The sequence below is a fragment of the Lontra canadensis genome, unplaced genomic scaffold (assembly GCF_010015895.1).
Source record: "Lontra canadensis isolate GAN:19392208 unplaced genomic scaffold, GSC_riverotter_1.0 scaffold39, whole genome shotgun sequence".
Lineage (NCBI taxonomy): Eukaryota > Metazoa > Chordata > Mammalia > Carnivora > Mustelidae > Lontra > Lontra canadensis.
The window spans coordinates 15387927-15407098 of NW_022631033.1; the positions used below are offsets into that span (position 1 = coordinate 15387927).

Sequence of the window (19172 nt, forward strand, 5' to 3'; positions counted from 1 at the left end):
GAAGATATAAATAGCTAATACACCCTCCTTCCAACTTCATTCTAATTCTTAGGCATGTAAAGCACATAAAAGTTATTATTCTAATTTTTTAAAATGGGAACAAGAAAATACAGTTGACACTTCTTAATTTACGGGAAAAAAAAGAAAATACATTTAAGAGATGGGTACAGGATCAAAACTCAGTTATCTTTAATCCTTTCATTTTTCTCTTCACTATGTCAAGCTAATTCTTCAGGCCTTAAAACATGTAACAGATTGGGAAATTAAAAAAAGATGTTGATTTTTAAGTTTATTACTAATTTATTCATGGAAATAAGGTAGCCATTATCATTAAGAACATTTTTTGGATGGTATACAATCATGTATAGGTTAAGATTTTGGCATTTAAGATAGTAAACATTTTATGAATTAAAATATAATAAATTCAACTTGTGTCTCCACACTTTTATTGGTCATAATACTTCCCACAGTGTGCGTATTTGAATCTGAAGATGAGAAGCACACAAACATCATAATGACCTCTTTTTAAAGTTGTCTAGATATCCATTTTGGACATTGGGTCAATGATTTGAAAACAACTGCATTACACTACATTTATAAGTAAACCAGAAAAATTTTATTTGGAGTAGTAGTGAAGAATGCAGCTTTTCAATGGAGATTGAAAAAAGCAAGGAAATTGTAACAGCTATCCCTTAGGAAACAATCTTAATAGTTCAAAGTCTTTCATAAAATCTTATTGAGATGGAAGCAACATTAGTTTAACATTTGACAGATATGAAAATAATTCCCAATTAGAATCTTGCCTAATAAGTTTAGATCCTGGATTAGTATAATTTCTAGTTGCAGATGTAATCTTCAAAGTATAAATATTAGGTCCAAGTGAACCAAATATATAGTAGTGCTAGAGGATCCCTTACCTTTTTATAAGTTCTTAAAAATGAAAATAGTATCCTTATGATTCCTTCATGAAAGTGTCCCTTAAACCATAACAACTTCAAAGTACCTTGACTTCTATCAGAGAATAGCATATTCAACTCTTCTCCTTCTATTTTTACTTGTCCCATGGAAATAGTAACAAGAGAATTATAAATTCTGCTTTGAAAAGATGAATACTGTTCTTGCCAACATTCACTTCAAGTTGAATCCCTACTGTCAGCAATACTTAGATTAACCTCCCCGTCAAAGCAATAAAGACTAAAAGATTAAAGTAGTATCTAAAATCAAAGTATAGGTTTACCTATAAAATTGTGTGTTATATCCAGACATAGGACAGCAATGGCCATATAAAATATATTCAGAGACTAATGTCATTATGAAAGGAAAAGGTTTTAAAGGTTTCATATATATATATATTTCCCCTAACAACTTAAAACTCAATTTTTAAAAACTGGCTTACAATATCAGGCAGGTGTCCAAATGCTGAGTTATAAATTCAGCATTATCTTATCTCTTCATAAAGATAAGTTGCTATACAAACATTCAAAGTGCAATAAGCTAAAACCACAACGAAGTAAAACACCCTTGGTTTAGTGTAACTAAAATTAATAAATAAAGCAGAGCACTAAATGATCTAAGAACTTGGTCACCAGAATAGAGCATCAAACAACAATGAACAAACATTACGGCCCAAAGAAAGCAGCAGAGAAATCTCACAGTCAGGTCGTGTTCCCGTGAATATTTTTTAACACCACTGTTCCCATACTTTATGACCCTATCCTAGACAAAAGTCCATCAATAACAACTTAAGACCAAGAAATTCTGAACTGATTATTTAGCAAAATGCAGTTTGGCTGACTGCCCAACGTGGTCAGAAAATAAGTTCAGCAAACACTACAAAGCTTGAGCTAACCTGGAAAACTAAACAAATATTATTGCGGCTACAGATCAAGAATTCATATTAAAAAAAAGAAAGATTTAGCATTTAATCCATTACATTCTAAAGGTATATGGAAAAGGCCAGTAATGAAAAAGTGATGACTAAGACAGAAGAAGCAACCACAACTGAGATATACTTTGTTGTATGAAATAAGAGTCCACAGATTGACAGAAAATATTCTGATTTCCAAAGTCAACTATATTACACCCTATTTGCCATTACTAATTCCATTAAGATTACTAGGATTTCAAAAGTGGCACTGGCAAAAATGATACTTCAGGATTCAATCCAAAAGCCCAAACCAAATAATACAAGAAATTAGATGACATTTAAAGTAGCCTCAACAAATGTGTGATATTTTCCTTTACCATTGATACTTTAGTTTTCTTTCTCAGTTCTTAAAAACAGTAGTTGGAATTTCTAAAGCTTCAAGACCATGCATTTCTTATTTACCTTCTCTTTTCATACAGCAAACACTCAACATAACACAACTTAACAGTATCGCCTAAAACACTGTTCTGACACAACCGAGCATCTGCTTCTTGGCTCTTCAAACTGGTGGTGCTATTTTGCTCAACAAATACTTGCTTTTGCGTATGGTCATCTGGTCCTTGGACAACCTATTCACAATAAAGTGGACTGTAGCTCTAAAGTCTACCTCATTTCTCAGCATCATCAGTGGTATTTTACCTGAATGTGTAAGAATAAGGAAGAGGGCCTTCCAAGTTCAACTTCCTAATACTCACAGTTTGAAATGGTCTGGAATGGTTGATTACATTTTTAAGATCTAACTCAGCACACTTATACAGAGGTAGTAGATGCTTTTGGTGAATCACAAGGACTGCCCTAGCACAAGCGTCTCTCAATCTGCTCACGAAGTCTAATCAGGCCCACCAATGAGAACAAATTTCAAGTTCTGTTTCATAATAAGAAAGTGTACAATCAAGTTTTACAAACAAATTATGAGCTGTACCACCTACATTCTGGAGCAAAGAGAAAAAGTCAAATTTAGGAGCTATGCTCATAGTTCAAAGCTTATTAAAAAAACACATAAAACAAGAACAATATATCTTGGGTTCAATGTGCAGTGATATCACAACTGTTTTGTCAGTATAGGAGCTGAATCAATTTCTATGTCAAGAAAATATACATGCATACTACCATTTCTCTATCAAATACATACGCATCTCACAGAAACACATCCTCATAGGAAACACTGATTTTACATTGTCTTTTTGAAAACAATTTTGCACTGAATTACAATACAATTACAACTCATTGTTCATATCTTAAATTAGAGATGTTTACACAGAGAACTGTAGTACTATACAAGAGCACTTCATTAAGAACCGGATGAACAATGCTTAAAGTAAAAAGTTTTTATAACCAAGCTGTACGAACATTAGGGGGCTTAGGTCTTAGTAACAGGCCACTGGACGTGTCAAAAACTGGTCGCTCACTCTTAAAACTGAGACCACTGGTAGCACTGGATGTTCTAGAAGCTCCTCCTGAAAATATATGAAGAATAAGAAATAATTTTATTTAAACTAAATACATACATCATCACCTGATAAAGTTCCTTTCCTAAAGCTCAGAATAAATGTTTCTTCCCTCACATGCATTTTTATTAGTCTAATATAATTCTCAAACAGGAATGTACTTCAGAATTCCCTGTGGAAATTAAAAATATATTAATAAACATGCCCAGACTCTACACTAGGGGATACTGATTCAGTAGATTTGAGATGGGGATAAAGGTTTTAAAAAGCTCCTCAAGTGATTCAAGTGAAAAAACAAAAAAACTGTATTAACTATTTATGAATTTATTCAACAATTTATCACATTCAAGGCACAATGCTAAGTATGAATTACTGGAATAAGATCCTCCTATCTTCGTCACTAACTATACCAAGGAAGTGATGCTTGAAGAATGAAATTAATGAATGGAATTACTAGTCATGTGAGTGTTTAAGATTCACATGAGCACTGGGGAGTTGGGACTTTTTAAAAAATTAACATATAATGTATTATTTGCTTCAGGGGTGCAGGTCTGTGAATCATCAGGCTTACACAATGTACAGCACTCACCATAGCACATGCCCTCCCTGATGTCCATCACCCAGCCACCATATCCCGCCCACCCACCACCCCAGCAGCCCTCAGTTTGTTTCCTGAGATTGAGAGTCTCTTATGGTTTGTCTCCCTCCCTAGTCCCAACTTGTTTCATTTTTCCCTCCCTTCTCCCCACCCCCGCCCTGTGAGTCCAACTTTCTTCTAATACTGAGTTGTCTTTTTTATAGTTTAGAATGCATACGTGAAGTAACAGCACAGACTTCTGTATGTGAGGATGTCCAGCCTTTCCGCGATGTCACATACCCTACCACTAAGTGGTCACCGGATGCTACATTCTCTGGGATTCACCACCAGCTGGGTGTGTGCTGATCACAAATCAACAATCAGGAGGGATTATATCTGATGACTCTACAGACTAATTCCTGTTTTAGATATCCAGTATTGAAGACAAAATACATATAAAGGCTGGACGTTACTACCAATAATTCTTAACTGGTTAGGGGGAATGTTTTAGCAACTTTTAAACAGTGTTATCTACTCATTTCTTCCTTTAACAAATGTAATGAAATTCTCTCCATTATCGAAGACACTACTGATATTTTCAATTTTTACCTCCCTGTTTCTTTCCTATGCTGTCATTACATGCTGTGCGTGAAGACTGAAATTAAGTGAACTAACAAAAGACAAGGCATGCCAGTGAAAAATAAGAGTGCATTCCAGAAGTCGGCTTATATATATGTTATATATTATATACATATGTTATATATAACATATGTTACATATTATGTTATAAAATAAATAATATGTTATATATTTTTAAAAGGATGAAATACACAAACATAAGTACAAAATAATTCTGAATATGCTTACTTAATGGGCTGTACTGGCCAAGAGTTGATCTCACTCGTCTTGCGGATGGTGATGAGCTGAGATAACCCACGTTGCGATGATAGTCCATCAGCTGGTCAGAACGTTTCATACCAACTGTTGGCTTCACAGCTTCAAGCCTTTTCAATAAAGCCTTCATTTAAAGACAATCAATTTGAAAGTCAATGTTAGATAAGTATCAATAAGCAGTAAGTTATTATAATAACTTAGCAAAATAGCAGTAAGTTTTTAAGAAGGCAAATACTTTTTAAATAATTTTAGTTTAATTCCAGTATAGTTAACACAGTGTTACATTAGTTTCAGGTGTACAATATAGGGATTCACCAATTTTATACATTATTCATGTACTTATCATGGTAAGTGTACTCTTGATCCCCATCCCCTATCTCATCCATCCTCCAACCCCCCCACTCTGGTAACCATCAGTTTGTTCTCTATAGTTAAGGGTCTGGTATTTTTGCTTTTTTGTTCTTTGTTTCATAAATTCCACATGTGAGTGAAATCATGTTGTCTTTCTCTGACTTTTTCGTTTAGCATTATACTCTCTAGATCCATCCATGTTGCAAGTGGCAAGGTTTCATTCCTTTTAATGGCTGAATAATATTCCCTTGTATAATGACATCTTTTTGTCCATTCATCTATCAGTGGACACCTGGGCTGCTTTTGTAGTTTGACTATCGTGTGATAAACATAGGGGTACAGATATTCCTTCAAATTAGTGTAAAAGAGGAAAATAGTGGATAGAACCTGACAGTTATGAAATAAAGATTTTAAATCATTTTTGAGACACTATATGGAAAATATATACTTTCAGAAAAATCTAAGGGTCCACCTATCCTGTAAAACCCTATAATTTTAACACCTGATCACAGGTACATCTCTCTTTTATATCGCCTTACAGTCTTAGGAAATGTGCTATAAGCTGAAATACGCTGAACCATAGAACGGACATAATGGGAGTAAAAAGCCCAGTGTGTTCAACCCTAGAAATCACCATAAACCTATCCAGACTACTATAAATTCTGTATATGATTACTGAGCCCTGGCTTTTAACCTGTTCACTTTCTAGTTGGGCCCCAACATTGGGCACTGAAGAGAGGCCAAGTCGGCAGGGCTCTCAGGTCCCCCACTCCTAACTTCTACCAGCCCCTCTATGCTTTCCACATTGCCTGTATTATATACTAAAGATTCTGCATCAAATTTAATTTGGAAAAAATAAAAATAAAAATTTTTTTTATTGGTAAGAAGTCTGAAAACCAACTACTCTAGAGTGTAAAACTTTAAAAAAATATTTTATTTATGTATTTGACAGAGAGATAGCACAAGTAGGCAGAGCTGCAGGTAGAGGGAGAGGGAGAAGCAGGGTTCCCACTGAGCAAGGAGCCTGATCAAGATCTGAGCTGAAGGCAGACACCTAACTGACTGAGCCACCCAGGTGCCCCTAGAATGTAAGGGCTATATAATATCCAATAATGTGGTATTTTGATATGATTCAGTAACAGAATCTAATGAGTAACATTCCAAATTTTTCTTTCTTCACATATTAGAAGGTGGAAAGAGTTTCTTTTGCTTGATTTTGCCAGGCATTGTTAAGAAAGGAATATTTAAGCAGACCAAATGGATCAAGGAATTGATTTATGATTGTTTATGATCTCTCTACTGAGTTAAACTATCTCTGTAGCAAGATGATCTTTCCTTGAAAAGAGAATGTTGTTATTCAGCACTCAGATTCCCAGTAAAGAAACCAGCCTCCTGAGTTTAGTCATAGGATAAGTTTTCTCACACAATCTGTTTTTTTCCTTCTGCCTCAACTAAGTTTTTCTTTTTTTTTTTTTGATGGCAAAATATACATAAAATTTACCATTTTAACCATTTAAAAGCATACAGTTCAGTGGCATTTAGTATATTCGTGTCATTATGAACCATGACCACCAATCAACTCCAGAACTTTTTCTCAACTTTGTGTTTGTTCTTATCAGTCTCCCCCCTACCCTTCTATTCTAATCAGTGTTCTGAGTAATTCCAGAGGTAGAGCAAGTCAAAATATTCCAGAGAAGAGCCGTTCAGAGAAAGGAGAAGGTTTTACAGAAATGAACTGAGCCTGGAGAAAAATGGCAGAGGTAGAGAGCACAGGAAGCAGCAACCCGACCAACAGAGACATCTCAGCCTGCCAGTTTTGTTTTTGTTTTGTTGTTGTTGTTTGCCTTTCTCAGTTCTTAGTCTTTCAAGGTTAGAATAGACCAAACTCCCTCAGGAAGCCAGACCCAACTAGAGTAAGTGGTTTTCTTTGCTGAGCTGAGAGTTATGATTTAAACACGGTTCCATGTATGGTCTATGGTCTTGCCACATTATAACATGTTGTCTTTCTCTCACTGCATACAGAGAAGTTGTATAATTTAGGGGCAAAACCTCCTAAGATTATGCCTTTTCTACCTACAGTTTGTAATTGCTCTGAGCTCTGCAAGACACTGGAAGGAATAGAAAGAAAAAAATAAAAAAATATGCCCTGTAAGGTAATTTATAGTTTGGGAAGAGAACACTACTGCGTGCCTGAGTGAGCAAGACATCTACAACTGAGTTAAGAAACTTCCTATATATCACACTGCCAATGTATTTCACTGGGCAGAGCAACATTTGCTGTGCTGATTATCCTATTAACTACCTATTGAACTGTGGAGGGTGGGATAGACAGACAGAAAACTTGTTATTTTCAGTTAACTACCAATTTTGATTTTTTGCTGGTATTAGCCTCATTATTTTTTGGATAAAACTAATTTCCTAAATTTACTTGGCTAAATGTATTTTTTTTTAATTTTAAGAAAACTGCAATGCTTATTCATCAGATGTAAAACATATAAAGGAATATGATCAAAATCAATTGAGATAATTTGACAATAAGGCAAAGAATACACCTATTCCGTTGTCCTGATAATGACATTTACCAAGTTTATATGCAGAAACTTTGGGAAATAAGAGAGATATTAATGCTATCCAGACCACATGGAACATATCCCATATTGAGTTTGTACGTCTCATAGGAACATAAGGAGCTAAGCAAAAGCTAAGGGATAGCAAACAGAAATAGCTCGCGCTTATGGAGACTATTAAAATACAAAGCAGTGATTACGGTATAAACCCCAAAGTCAAAAGTAGATACATTTTAATCTAGTCAATAGTTTAGAACTTCTGGGTACAACTTTAAAATGACAGTTCAAAATATTTTAACATTTGTATTAGTGACCAGAAATGTAAGCTATCTAGTTAGAAAGGCCTGGATTTAAATCCTGGCTCTGATACTGATTATCAACAACATGACTTGATATGGATACTAACAATGACATAACCTCCAAGAGTCAGTTTCAAGCAGTGAGATAACGCATATAGAATGTTCACAGCAATACCTGGCATACAGTACAGAGTTATTAAATATTAATGCTATTATTAATACTGTTTTATGTATTTTCTAGTTGTCTGACATAAAAGAGTATTACCTTCCTAGCTACGTTATAAATTATATGGCAGGGCAATATTTTATATTTTAATATTCCTTCCAGTGTCTTACACAGCTCATAGCAGACATTAAGCAAATTTATGTTTCATCAACTGAGAAATGGTAAGATTGGTTACCTAACCAATCTGTAGTTCACAAAATCTTATAACTGCTACTCTAATCAAATTCTAACAATGAATCCCAAAATAGTTTGTCCAAATATTTATTTTCTCTTTAGAAGTATCATTCTTTTTCAAAAGAAAACTAATCCAGCCTGAATCCTATCCTCTTTAGGAAACAGAAAGTTAAAACAAATGAATATTATGTTAATGTTTCTGCAGTTGTCAGCAGAGGAGAGGTGATTTATCTTTCTGAAGTGATAAAACAAAGACCTTAAAGGACATTAAAGGGTAACAAGCCTCCTACAGTCAGGGAAAACCAGGACTGTTCTTATTTTTCTAAACTGAAGTCAAACTTAGTTATCACAGCTTTTTTTCTTCTATGAAAGGAGACACAGACAATAACCAGATAAGAAGGAAACCCAGACTGATCTTAGAGCAAAGGTACTGATTATTCAACACTCACACTTGAATCCTTACACTAGAGATGAGACTTAAACTTACTACTATAAATCTTCATTTTTGTGACGACATGATCACTCTCCCCTTAATTTTTTTTTTTTTTTAAGGAAGAATTTATTTATTTGAGACAGAGTGCGAGCTTGTGGGAGCACGCACATGTCCAGCGGCATGGGAGCATGGGGGAGGGGCATCACTTTTACTTTAAAAATATTTTGGGAGCACCTGGTTGGCTCAGTTGGTTAAGCGTCTGCCTTCAGCTCAGATCATGACCTCTGGGTCCTGGGATGGAGCCACATCAGGCTTCCCACTCAGCAGGGAGTCTGCTTCTCTCTCTCTACCCCCCTCTGTCCCTCCCCATGGCTTGTTCTCTCTCAAATAATTAAAATCTTTAAAAATATATATATTTTAACAGAGGAACTCCTGAGTGGAAAGACTGTGTTCTACTTTATTGCCTACATATTTTAATTTCTTTAAAATTGACTAATTACCTACACATGTAATGTATGTGTATATGTATTCTCAGAAAGTAAAAAAATAAAATTAATAAATTAGCTCCATTTGAACTCTAGGCTCTAATCCTTATGTCTTCCTTCAGGAATCTTACTTCCTTCACTGATCTGGCTTCCATTACTCCTCACACCCTTTTTTCACAGTTCAGGAAACTGATGTACATTTAAAATAATGAAATAATCTCATTTCTTTTAGATAGTAAAGTGAAATATAAACTAAGTACCCTCACTCACATGCTGTCCTTGCCTTCTGCTAAGATTATTCTGGTGCTCTTTCATGAAAATAGGATTCATATTATATTCAAATGAACATAAGGAAATATGCTTTAATAAGAATATTTCTTAATAAAGAATACTTCAAAATTCATGTATTAAAAAAATGAGTCCCGCTTTTGGAAATTAACAAATTCTGAGTCTTTATGTAGCAAGCACGCCCTCTATTGGATAAAATTACTTTTTCTTTTTTATTCCTTTTATTTATCTCCCTTGTGAATGAGGAGACAATTATTTGCCTCTTGAAACATATAATGAAGACTGTGAACTTCACCAGAAAGATTAACAGTATGCTTTTAACTATAAAGCACGGCACACTCAGTTTTATACAGTATCTCTGCCCTTCTTTTCTACCTACTCAGCACAGAACAATTTCTTTGCTAATGTGGACCTAAATAAGGATTTAGTGGGTGGCTGATTATAAAATAAATAAAATCAAAAGTTTACAAAAGCAAGCAGTTAGAAAATGTAATAAAATACCTCATGCACAATAGCACAGAGATATATAGTTTTGAAGAAAACCATAAAACTTTACTAAGGTAGAATATAAGAACAGTTGAATTAAAAAAGAAGAAGGTAGGTCACCTGGGTGGCTCAGTGGGTTAAGCCTCTGCCTTTGGCTCAGGTCATGATCTCGGGGTCCTGGGATCGAACCCCACATCGGGCTCTTTGCTCAGCAGGGAGTCTGCTTCCCCCCCCCGCCACCCCGCCGCCTGCCTCTCTGCCTACTTGTGATCTCTCTCTTTCTGTGTCAAATAAATAAATAATATCTTTGAAAAAAAAATTAAAAAGAAGAAGGTGTGAATAAATGGAAGGACACACTACAGGAAGGTAGTATTTTGAAAGTGCCAAATACTTTCCAATTAAAATATAAATTTAACACAATTCCAACAGAAACTATAATAAATTCAGAAGAAAAATTAATCAGTCATTATGAAGAATGACTGTAGAAACAGCCAAGAAAAGTTTTATTTTGGTTTAGAGAATGAAGAGTTAAACACAAATGTGAAGATGAGTTCTCCCTGCAGTAACATAATGATATTTTATAATAAAATGTTTATTTTGCTTTTCAGCTTTAAGTTACTTTTTTCACTTCTGCATGAATTAGTTTTTGATTTAGAGCTGTAATGTCCAAGGTCACTAGCCATATGTGGCTAACACAGCATTTGAGATACGGCCAGTCCAAATTGAGATGAGTTCTAAATGTAAAATATACGAAGATTTCAAAGACAGGGTACCCAAAAAAGAAAAAAAGAAGTAAAATAGCTCATCGTTAATTTTTTACACTGGTTACATATTATAACATTTTGAATTTATTCAGTATATAAAATGGTTTATCAGAATTTCACCTGTTTCTTTTGACTGACCTTCTCAATGTGACTACTAGAAAATTTTAAATTATACATGTGGCTCACATTATATTTCTACTGTTTTCAAGTATACCAAAGATCTTACTGTTAAATGGGACAAAAATATTGCTCACATAGGCAAACTACTAAGTATGCCAAGTAAAAAGAACAAAACACTGGTAATTCTTCAGTGTATTAAAAGAGCTGAAATGTACAACTGACCTGAGGGATGACAGAAGCCGTAAACAGAAGCTGCTAACAGGGTTCATCCTAATAATATACAGAATAGCCACTACATAGTAATGGTTTCAACTGTTCAAAAGTAAACCCAGATTCCTCAAAAAGATAAGCAGAATTACCATATGATCCGGCAATTCCAGTCTTAAGTATACACTCAAAGGAACTGAAAGCAGGCACAAACAGATACTTAGATATGAATGTTCACTCCAAAAATTACTCAAAATAGCCAAAAGGTGGGAATCACCCACATGTCCATGTACAGATGAATGGATATTCAAAATGTAGTGCATACATAAAGTGGAATACTATTCAGCCAGAAAAAGGAATGAAGCTCTGATACAGACTACAACATGAATGAACCATGAAAACACTATGCTTTGTGAAATAAGCCTAACATAAAACAATGAACATTGTATCACTCCATTCACATGAAATCTAGAATAGGGAAATTCATAGAAACAGAAAGTAGATTAGAGGTTACTTGGGGGGAGGGGGGAAAGAGAGTTATTAATAGGTAAAGGGTTTCCATTCAGGTGATGAAAAAAGTTTTGGAAATACTGATGGCACCACTGAACTGACCGCTTCAATCAGTTAAAATAGCAAATTTTACATTCTATATGTTTTACTACTAATTAACAAAATTAAATATATCAGAACCCACTGAATTATACACCTTAAAATGGTTATGGTGTGTGTATTATCTCAAAAAGCTGTTAAAAAAAAGTGACCGCAAAGCTGGTAGCCTGCATATACTTCTGTTACCTTGAGCAAGTCCCTGTGTCCCACTCAGTGTCTCATTTCCTCCTCCATGACAACAGTCTCTACATCATTTGGTTGCTATGAGGATTAAATGACCTAAAATTTGTAGACTAGTATGGACTACGCAATTACTTGTTAAATGAAATAAGCACCAGAGTAAACCCAAATGTTCATGACATAATTTCAAATTGTCAAAAATCATGAATCTTGAATAACTGCTAGTCACGTGCAGAAAGCTATACTGTAGCTCATTACCCATCAACCTCATTTCAACTTGTTTTGCTGGTGCCTATTCATTACCACATGTAGGGTAAGCCTCCTGAGGGTTTAAGACCTTACTGTTTTCTGTAAATACACCTCTCAGCTCCCCAACTCTTAAAATTAGTGATAGCAAAGAAAAAAAAAATTAGTGATGGCAAGAAAACATTTTTACAAGAGTTGGTACAGGTTTAGGTAAGCACGTGGTGAAATAGGGCTGGACTGGTGATGAAATATCATGAGGATGGATTCTGCAAACTGTTCCAGTCATTTTAATAGCAGCTTTCTCAATTATTTTAGCTCTGAATTTGTGCACTCATTAGGGTCTAATTTTAGTTTCAGACAATACCTGTGGTTAAAATCTTGGCTCAGCCCTTTACTCATTCGCTCTGTGTCCCCAGGTTACCTTGTCCCCCTTGGCCTCAGTGATTCTATCAGTAAAAATGGGATGAAAACAATACCTACCAGAAAGAAATTGCAGGATTCAAAAAGCTAATATTTGGAGACACTTGGAACAACGGCATTTAGTTCAGAGCCCAGTAGACATCAGCAATTATGATGAGTGTAATTTTACAAAGAAAATCACAGGCTATGAAGAATAGTTTTTAATGTGAAGATTTTCAACAGTCCCCATACACCTTAGAACACCAAAGTGTTAACTTTGGGATTTTTAATAATCAATGTCTTTCACACATTCAAGTAGCAGCCCAGCAAGGATACAATACAGTGAAACAGATATGGCTAGTGACTGAACACTTCACAGAAGATATGCGTATCTGATCCTTGGAATACCATTTCCTGTACTACCGTCTGACTTAACACACCTAGCCAAGTAAGAGAGCTTTCAGTATTTTCATTTAACGTTCCCTTAAAATACAGATTGATGATGAAAAAAAAAGCACACATATTGTACCTTCCAGCTCATAGCTCATTATGTATTTTATACCATACATATCTATACTTACTTTCACCTTATTAAAATGTGGCTGTATCTTGTTTCCTGTTAAGTTGGCCTTACAAATCATTACAATTCATTTTCTTTGATGACTAAAAATTTTTAGTTACTTACCAAATTTTCTCTTTCAATCCTTTGCTGTTCCCTCTGTCTGTTGAGGGCACTATGGTACAACTTAGGGGGATGAACAATCGATCTTCTAGGAATCGTACTTTTGCTTCCTGATTTTTCAGCCTGTCTTGACAGTTCTTTCAAAAGCCTCTGATTTTCCCTATCAATCTGTCTCACCTCCTCTCTTGTGAAAGAGTAGTTTTTCCTTGGTGCTACAGAAGGCTGATCAAAGTGATGTTTTTGTGGTCCTTTTTTATCTAATTGCAGAAAAGCTATAGAAGTGAACAAGAAAAGGAAAAATGACTGAAGGAGCACAGCAACATGGTGGTGTGTATTGATGCTTAACTCTTAAAAATGGAAACTATTAATTCATGGAAAGGTATGTATGAAATAGTGTTAATGACATCCAGACTACAACTATGTTGAAAGAAATTCAGAGGCAGCTTAGAATTTTAAGTTTTGTTGGATTCTTTGGGAATAAAAGTTACATGCTGAATGGTGAAAATATTTTATTAAGAAATGTAAATGTTACGAGTTCTATGGCAGGTATAATTTATAGAAAATGCCCTTGTCGTGTCCATTTTATGTTTCCTTAAGGCAGCTCAGTAGTTGGGGAGGTTAGAAACCTCTGGTTAAGTGCATCAACACACCAATACTTCCAACTTGGACTGTTTTTGAGGGCATACTTAAAATATAAAATGTTCTCAGCAATGACTGATGGAAACAAGGGTTAAAAACTGGCAAAAACAAATCCAGAATATGCTGAAACTTTCAAATTAATCTGAAAATACTTTATGGTTTTTAATATTAACATTGAAACAAATACTGCTACAGTAAAAGTCAAACATTTTATTCCTAATTAAACATAAACCAAAATAAATACATTATATAAAAAATAAAATATTTTGCATACTATTGTTAGCAAATGAAATTTTATTAACATGCTTAATTTTTAAATTTCTGTAACAATTTTTAGCAAGTCACAATTACTAAACGTTTGTTCAAAATTTCTAAAAATATTAAACTTGCTGAATATTTCAGCTTAACTCTGTACTAAAAAGGAGTATAGCCTATCAGATTAACTGACTGGAACATTTGTTAACAGTATTTTTTTTTTAAGAAGTAACTATTATTAGTTTGCACTTGAGTACCTTTAATTCTTTTACTTGCTTAGCATTTTACACTGTTAAAAGCAGAGGGCTTGAAGGGGAAGAATCCTTCCCCTTAAAAACTGAACCCCAATTTTAAAATGTGACTGTGCAGAAAAGTCAAGTCTTTTGAACAAAGTCAAAAGAACTGGAAGTCTACCTCCCTATGTTTAAGCCAAGACTATCAAAGATTACAGAAACTTAAAAGATTTTTAAAAATGGCTTTCTGATAGGAAAAATGAGAGAATTACTGGTTGGTAATTTGTTGAAAATCATACCAAGTTAATGGCAAAACCTGAAGAACATATTTAGAAAGATCCAGGTGCACTGTACATAATTCAATCATCTTGCTTCCAAGAAATGCACATTTTGTAGAATTTAATAAGGTTCCTGAATTAATTTAGCCACATATGAAAGCCTTTAAAATTAAATTTTAAAGGGATTAAAAGCTATTTTCCTAATGGCATTTAAAAAAAGTTTTTAGAAGCAAAATAAGGCAATAGCAAAAAAAATTAATAAAGGAAGTTCAATCTAATTCATTAAAAAAAATAGTATTCTAATTTTCCATGACAGAAAAAGTATATATGGAGTACTACTTATATACTGAGACCAGATATCACTATTACATTTTTCTAAAGTGGTTATATGCTTTAGTATGAGGCAACCTCAAATACTTGGCTCATTATTTTTTCAATTAAGATCTAAAAAAGTTAAGATCTAAAAAAGTTTAACTTGAATAAACTTTCAGGAATACAAACATTTATGTAAATATGTACATACATATTTAAACTCACGTATTTAAGAAATATTGTTTTCCTAATTTTAACAAAACAATTTTGTTCCAACTCTCTATAATAGTGTTTCAATATCATGCCCATCATCACTAGATCTACTGAGTCAGTCATTTAACACAAATCACTCACTAGTGGTATCAGCTTTACTTTCATCTAGGCTGAGACAGCATTTAAAAAATTTACATTATGCTATCACCAGAAATTCTATTCCATGCTATATTAAGTCCTTACTAATATGTTAATTCTTTTTTTTTTTTTTAAAGATTTTATTTATATATTTGACAGAGATCACAAGTAGGCAGAGAGGCAGGCAGAGAGAGAGAAAGGGAAGCAGGCTCACCTGCTGAGCAGAGAGCACGATGCGGGGCTCAATCCCAGGACCCTGAGACCATGACCTGAGCTGAAGACAGAGGCTTTAACCCACTGAGCCACCCAGGCGCCCTTAATATGTTAATTCTTAAAAAAAAAAAAAAAAAATCCATTGTAGACATGTTCATGATCCCTATTAAAAAAAAAAAAAAACAACAAAACCAAAACCACCACCAATGGTTTATTTTTTAAAGGTTTAAAGAAAAAGTCCAATACTTGTAGTTGGGGGGGATCACAATTCAAGGAATAATGATCATATTTATTAGATTTCTTTGTCTTCTTTATGAACAACTTGTCAGATAAGGAATTCTGTGACATTCTTCCTATCCCCTTCCTTTGAATCTGGGCAGGCTTGTGACTGTGTGGACCAAAATGATACGGCCCAAATTGTGACTTTCAAGGCTGGGGAAAGAGGAGATGCAGTACCCCACCACCCTCCCACATTGTTTGCTGGAATACTTGTGCTTGGGGCCCTGAGCCACCCTCTGCGTCTGACTAGACTGAGGCTGCCACCTTGTGAGGAAATCAAACCACATAAAGGGGCTATGCGCACGCATTATGATCCTAGTCCTCTGAGTCATCCTAGGTTGCTTTACGCATCTACGCTTTGGGTTTTGTTATCAGAGCAACAGTAACTAATACAAAATCTGGTACCAGGAATTAGGGTACTACTGTAACAAAAACCTAAAATACAAGGTATTAGCTTTGAGACCAGGTGACAGTAGAGCTGGAAGGGTCTGGAGGAGATGGTCGATGTAGAGGATGAAGTGGCAGAATTTTAGCAAAACTGTTGGCTGTGGCGACAAGGAAAATGGGGAAAATACCTGCCACTGGTGAATCTGGCTAAGCAGAATCCCATGAAGGATGCTCAAAGGACCAATGGTTTACTTTATCCATACTAATCAAAGAGGAGAGGGATAGGCTTAAAAAAAAAAAAGGAACTGATCAATTATCAGTCAAACTATAGAGAGAATATAAAAGAACCAGGACTTAGGTGGCTCGAAAGTATCTCTACTACTTCCTAACCTCTCCTGGAGGATGACTGTCCAAATACTCAAAGAGCTATGACTGAGGAACCGTGAGTGAGGAGGTTTAGCTATACTTGGACCAGATTTAGACCCTTGATGTCGAGGTGGGACATGGTAGGGAGTGGGATCTTCAGAAAGGGGGAATGTGTTCTCGTATCTGAAGGAATGCAAATCAACGTGTGGCCATAGGTTGAAGAGGTTTTGAAACCTGTCCATAAACTTGACAGTCCTCCCATTAGGATGGAGGGTATGTGTCCCTCCCTCTTAAATTTGGGAAGGCTTATAACTGTTTACTAGAATATGGAAGAAATGATGCTATGCGACTGGCACGGTCACATTCTGAGGCTAGGTCAGAAAAGGTGATGAGGTTTTTGCCTTGTCTCTCTAAACACTGTACTTGGAGCCCTGAGCACCATGTTAAGAAATCCAGTTGTACTGAGGCTGCCATATGTGAAGAAGCCAGGACACATGTAAAGCCGCATGTGGGCCCTCTTTCAGCTGTCCTGGTCTTTAAGTCTTACAACCCTAAACACCTGACATGTCAATAAACCAGCACTCAGAGGGCTCCAGTCCCCACTGTCAAGTCACCCAGTTTCTGAGTCTCTCCACACCCCAAGTGTTGGGGTGATTTGATTTTTAGCAATAGTAACAGGCATTTCATCACTTAAAAAAACAATACTGTAGGGGCGCCTGGGTGGTTCAGTCATTAAGCGGCTGCCTTCGGCTCGGGTCGTGATCCCAGGGTCCTGGGATGGAGCCCCACATCAGGCTCTCTGCTCAGCGGGGAGCTTGCTTCCTCCTCTCTCTCTGCCTGCCTCTCTGCCTACTTGTGATCTCTGTCTGTCAAATAAATAAATAAAATCCTTAAAAAAAAATACTGTATAACAGATAAAATACAGCCCATACATAAGCCGTTAATTTTGGTGTGTACAATATAATTACCAATCAGTCTTCCAGAGTGATTATGGTTTTGCTCATCTCATGATCTAGTTCTGATCTACTTTTTATCACAAATTTCAAATCAATGGCTGTTCAATCATTTTTGTAGATTTGGTCAGCGTATTAATGTAAAACACTTCTTTGTCCCTTTTGAGCTTTTCCCATCTTGAATTCTATTTTGTAAACTATTAGGATTGATACTTCCATTTTCTCCTCTTTATTTTCATTCCTGCTATACTACTTAAAATGTCTTTTTAGTTTGGATTTGATTTAAATTCTTAAAGATGCCCTGATGGTATCTTCTGGTAAGTTAAAACCATCTACTTATACTGTTTGAGCTCTTTCTCCAATCTTCCTTTTTTAAAATGTTTTGTTGTTTTTTCCCTTTTTAGGAAGATTAACTATGCTAATTCTTTCTCTAATACACCAGAAATGATAAATTCTAATTCTATCCTCCTAGAAGTTCTTAAATTTCTTGGTCTCGGGACCCTCCAAAGAATGTTTATGTGAGTTATAGTTATCAATATTTACCATTTTAGAAATAAAAAAATACTTTAAAGACATTAATTCAATCGCTTCTCGGCCTTTTGGCTAAGATCAAGTGAAGACATTAATTCATCTGAAAATAAACCAATGACAGGTTAACATCATTCTTTTTTTTTTTTTTTTTAAGATTTTATTTATTTGTCAGAGAGAGAGAGAGAGTGAGCGAGCAAGCACAGGCAGACAGAATGGCAGGCAGAGGCAGAGGGAGAAGCAGGCTCCCTGCCGAGCAAGGAGCCCGATGCGGGACTCGATCCTAGGACGCTGGGATCATGACCTGAGCCGAAGGCAGCTGCTTAACCCACTGAGCCACCCAGGCGTCCCAACATCATTCTTTTATAAAAAACGAAAAGAAATTAGTGAGAAGAGGGGCAGAGTTTAACAGTCTTGCAAATACTAATGCCTGGCTTAAAAGAAGCCAACCGGATGCTCATATCCACTTCTCTGTTCACTGCAGAGTGCTGTCATTGTAGTGCAGCCCCCGAAAACCACTATGCACATGTGACAGGAGAACGTAAAAGGCAAATCATGCCTTAGTTTTATTAGGGAAAAGAGTGTAGTCCTTGCAGCCTCTCTCTAAAATCACTGAGCTCTGTTTCAAGTTTATGTTCTTCATCTGTGAGTCTGGTGCCTCTCTGCAGATTCTAGCTTTTCTCAAAAGTTGGTAAACACTTGGTGTGAGTTGAGAATATCTGATTTCCTACTCCCCTCTCTGAATCCGTTTGCTGCAGCCTGTCAATAAAGGGCTAAGATGTGCCACCAGGGAGGATGGGGTAGCAGCCCATCTCAGGACAGGCAGCCTCTTCTTTATGGAGTAAAGCAGGATCCAGACCTTTCCCTCGAGCAAGGTACTTCGCTTCATCCATCCTGTGTTGGTGTCAGTTTAGCAGTAAGCTTAACCACTTTCTTTACTCATCAGGGTTTCCTTCATCGCATTTCCGCCTCTTATAGTACTTTTCCTTTTCAGAATACATCTCTAATGAGGTATC

At 35.6% G+C, this 19172-nt stretch overlaps 1 protein-coding gene across 3 annotated transcripts in view; it reads right to left on the bottom strand.

Annotated features, from left to right (window-relative positions):
* Window positions 1-276: 276 nt before the first annotated feature.
* Window positions 277-19172, bottom strand: part of CFAP97 (cilia and flagella associated protein 97) — a 37130-nt gene continuing 18234 nt past the window's right edge. For all 3 annotated transcript variants that reach the window (XM_032869901.1, XM_032869902.1, XM_032869903.1), the window contains exons 3-5: window positions 13366-13634; window positions 4820-4970; window positions 277-3384 (exon numbers count right to left, since the gene is read on the bottom strand). In XM_032869901.1, the coding sequence (XP_032725792.1) occupies window positions 3257-3384; window positions 4820-4970; window positions 13366-13634 (548 nt within the window). In that variant the 3' untranslated portion in view covers window positions 277-3256. The remainder of the gene's footprint in view (window positions 3385-4819; window positions 4971-13365; window positions 13635-19172) is intronic.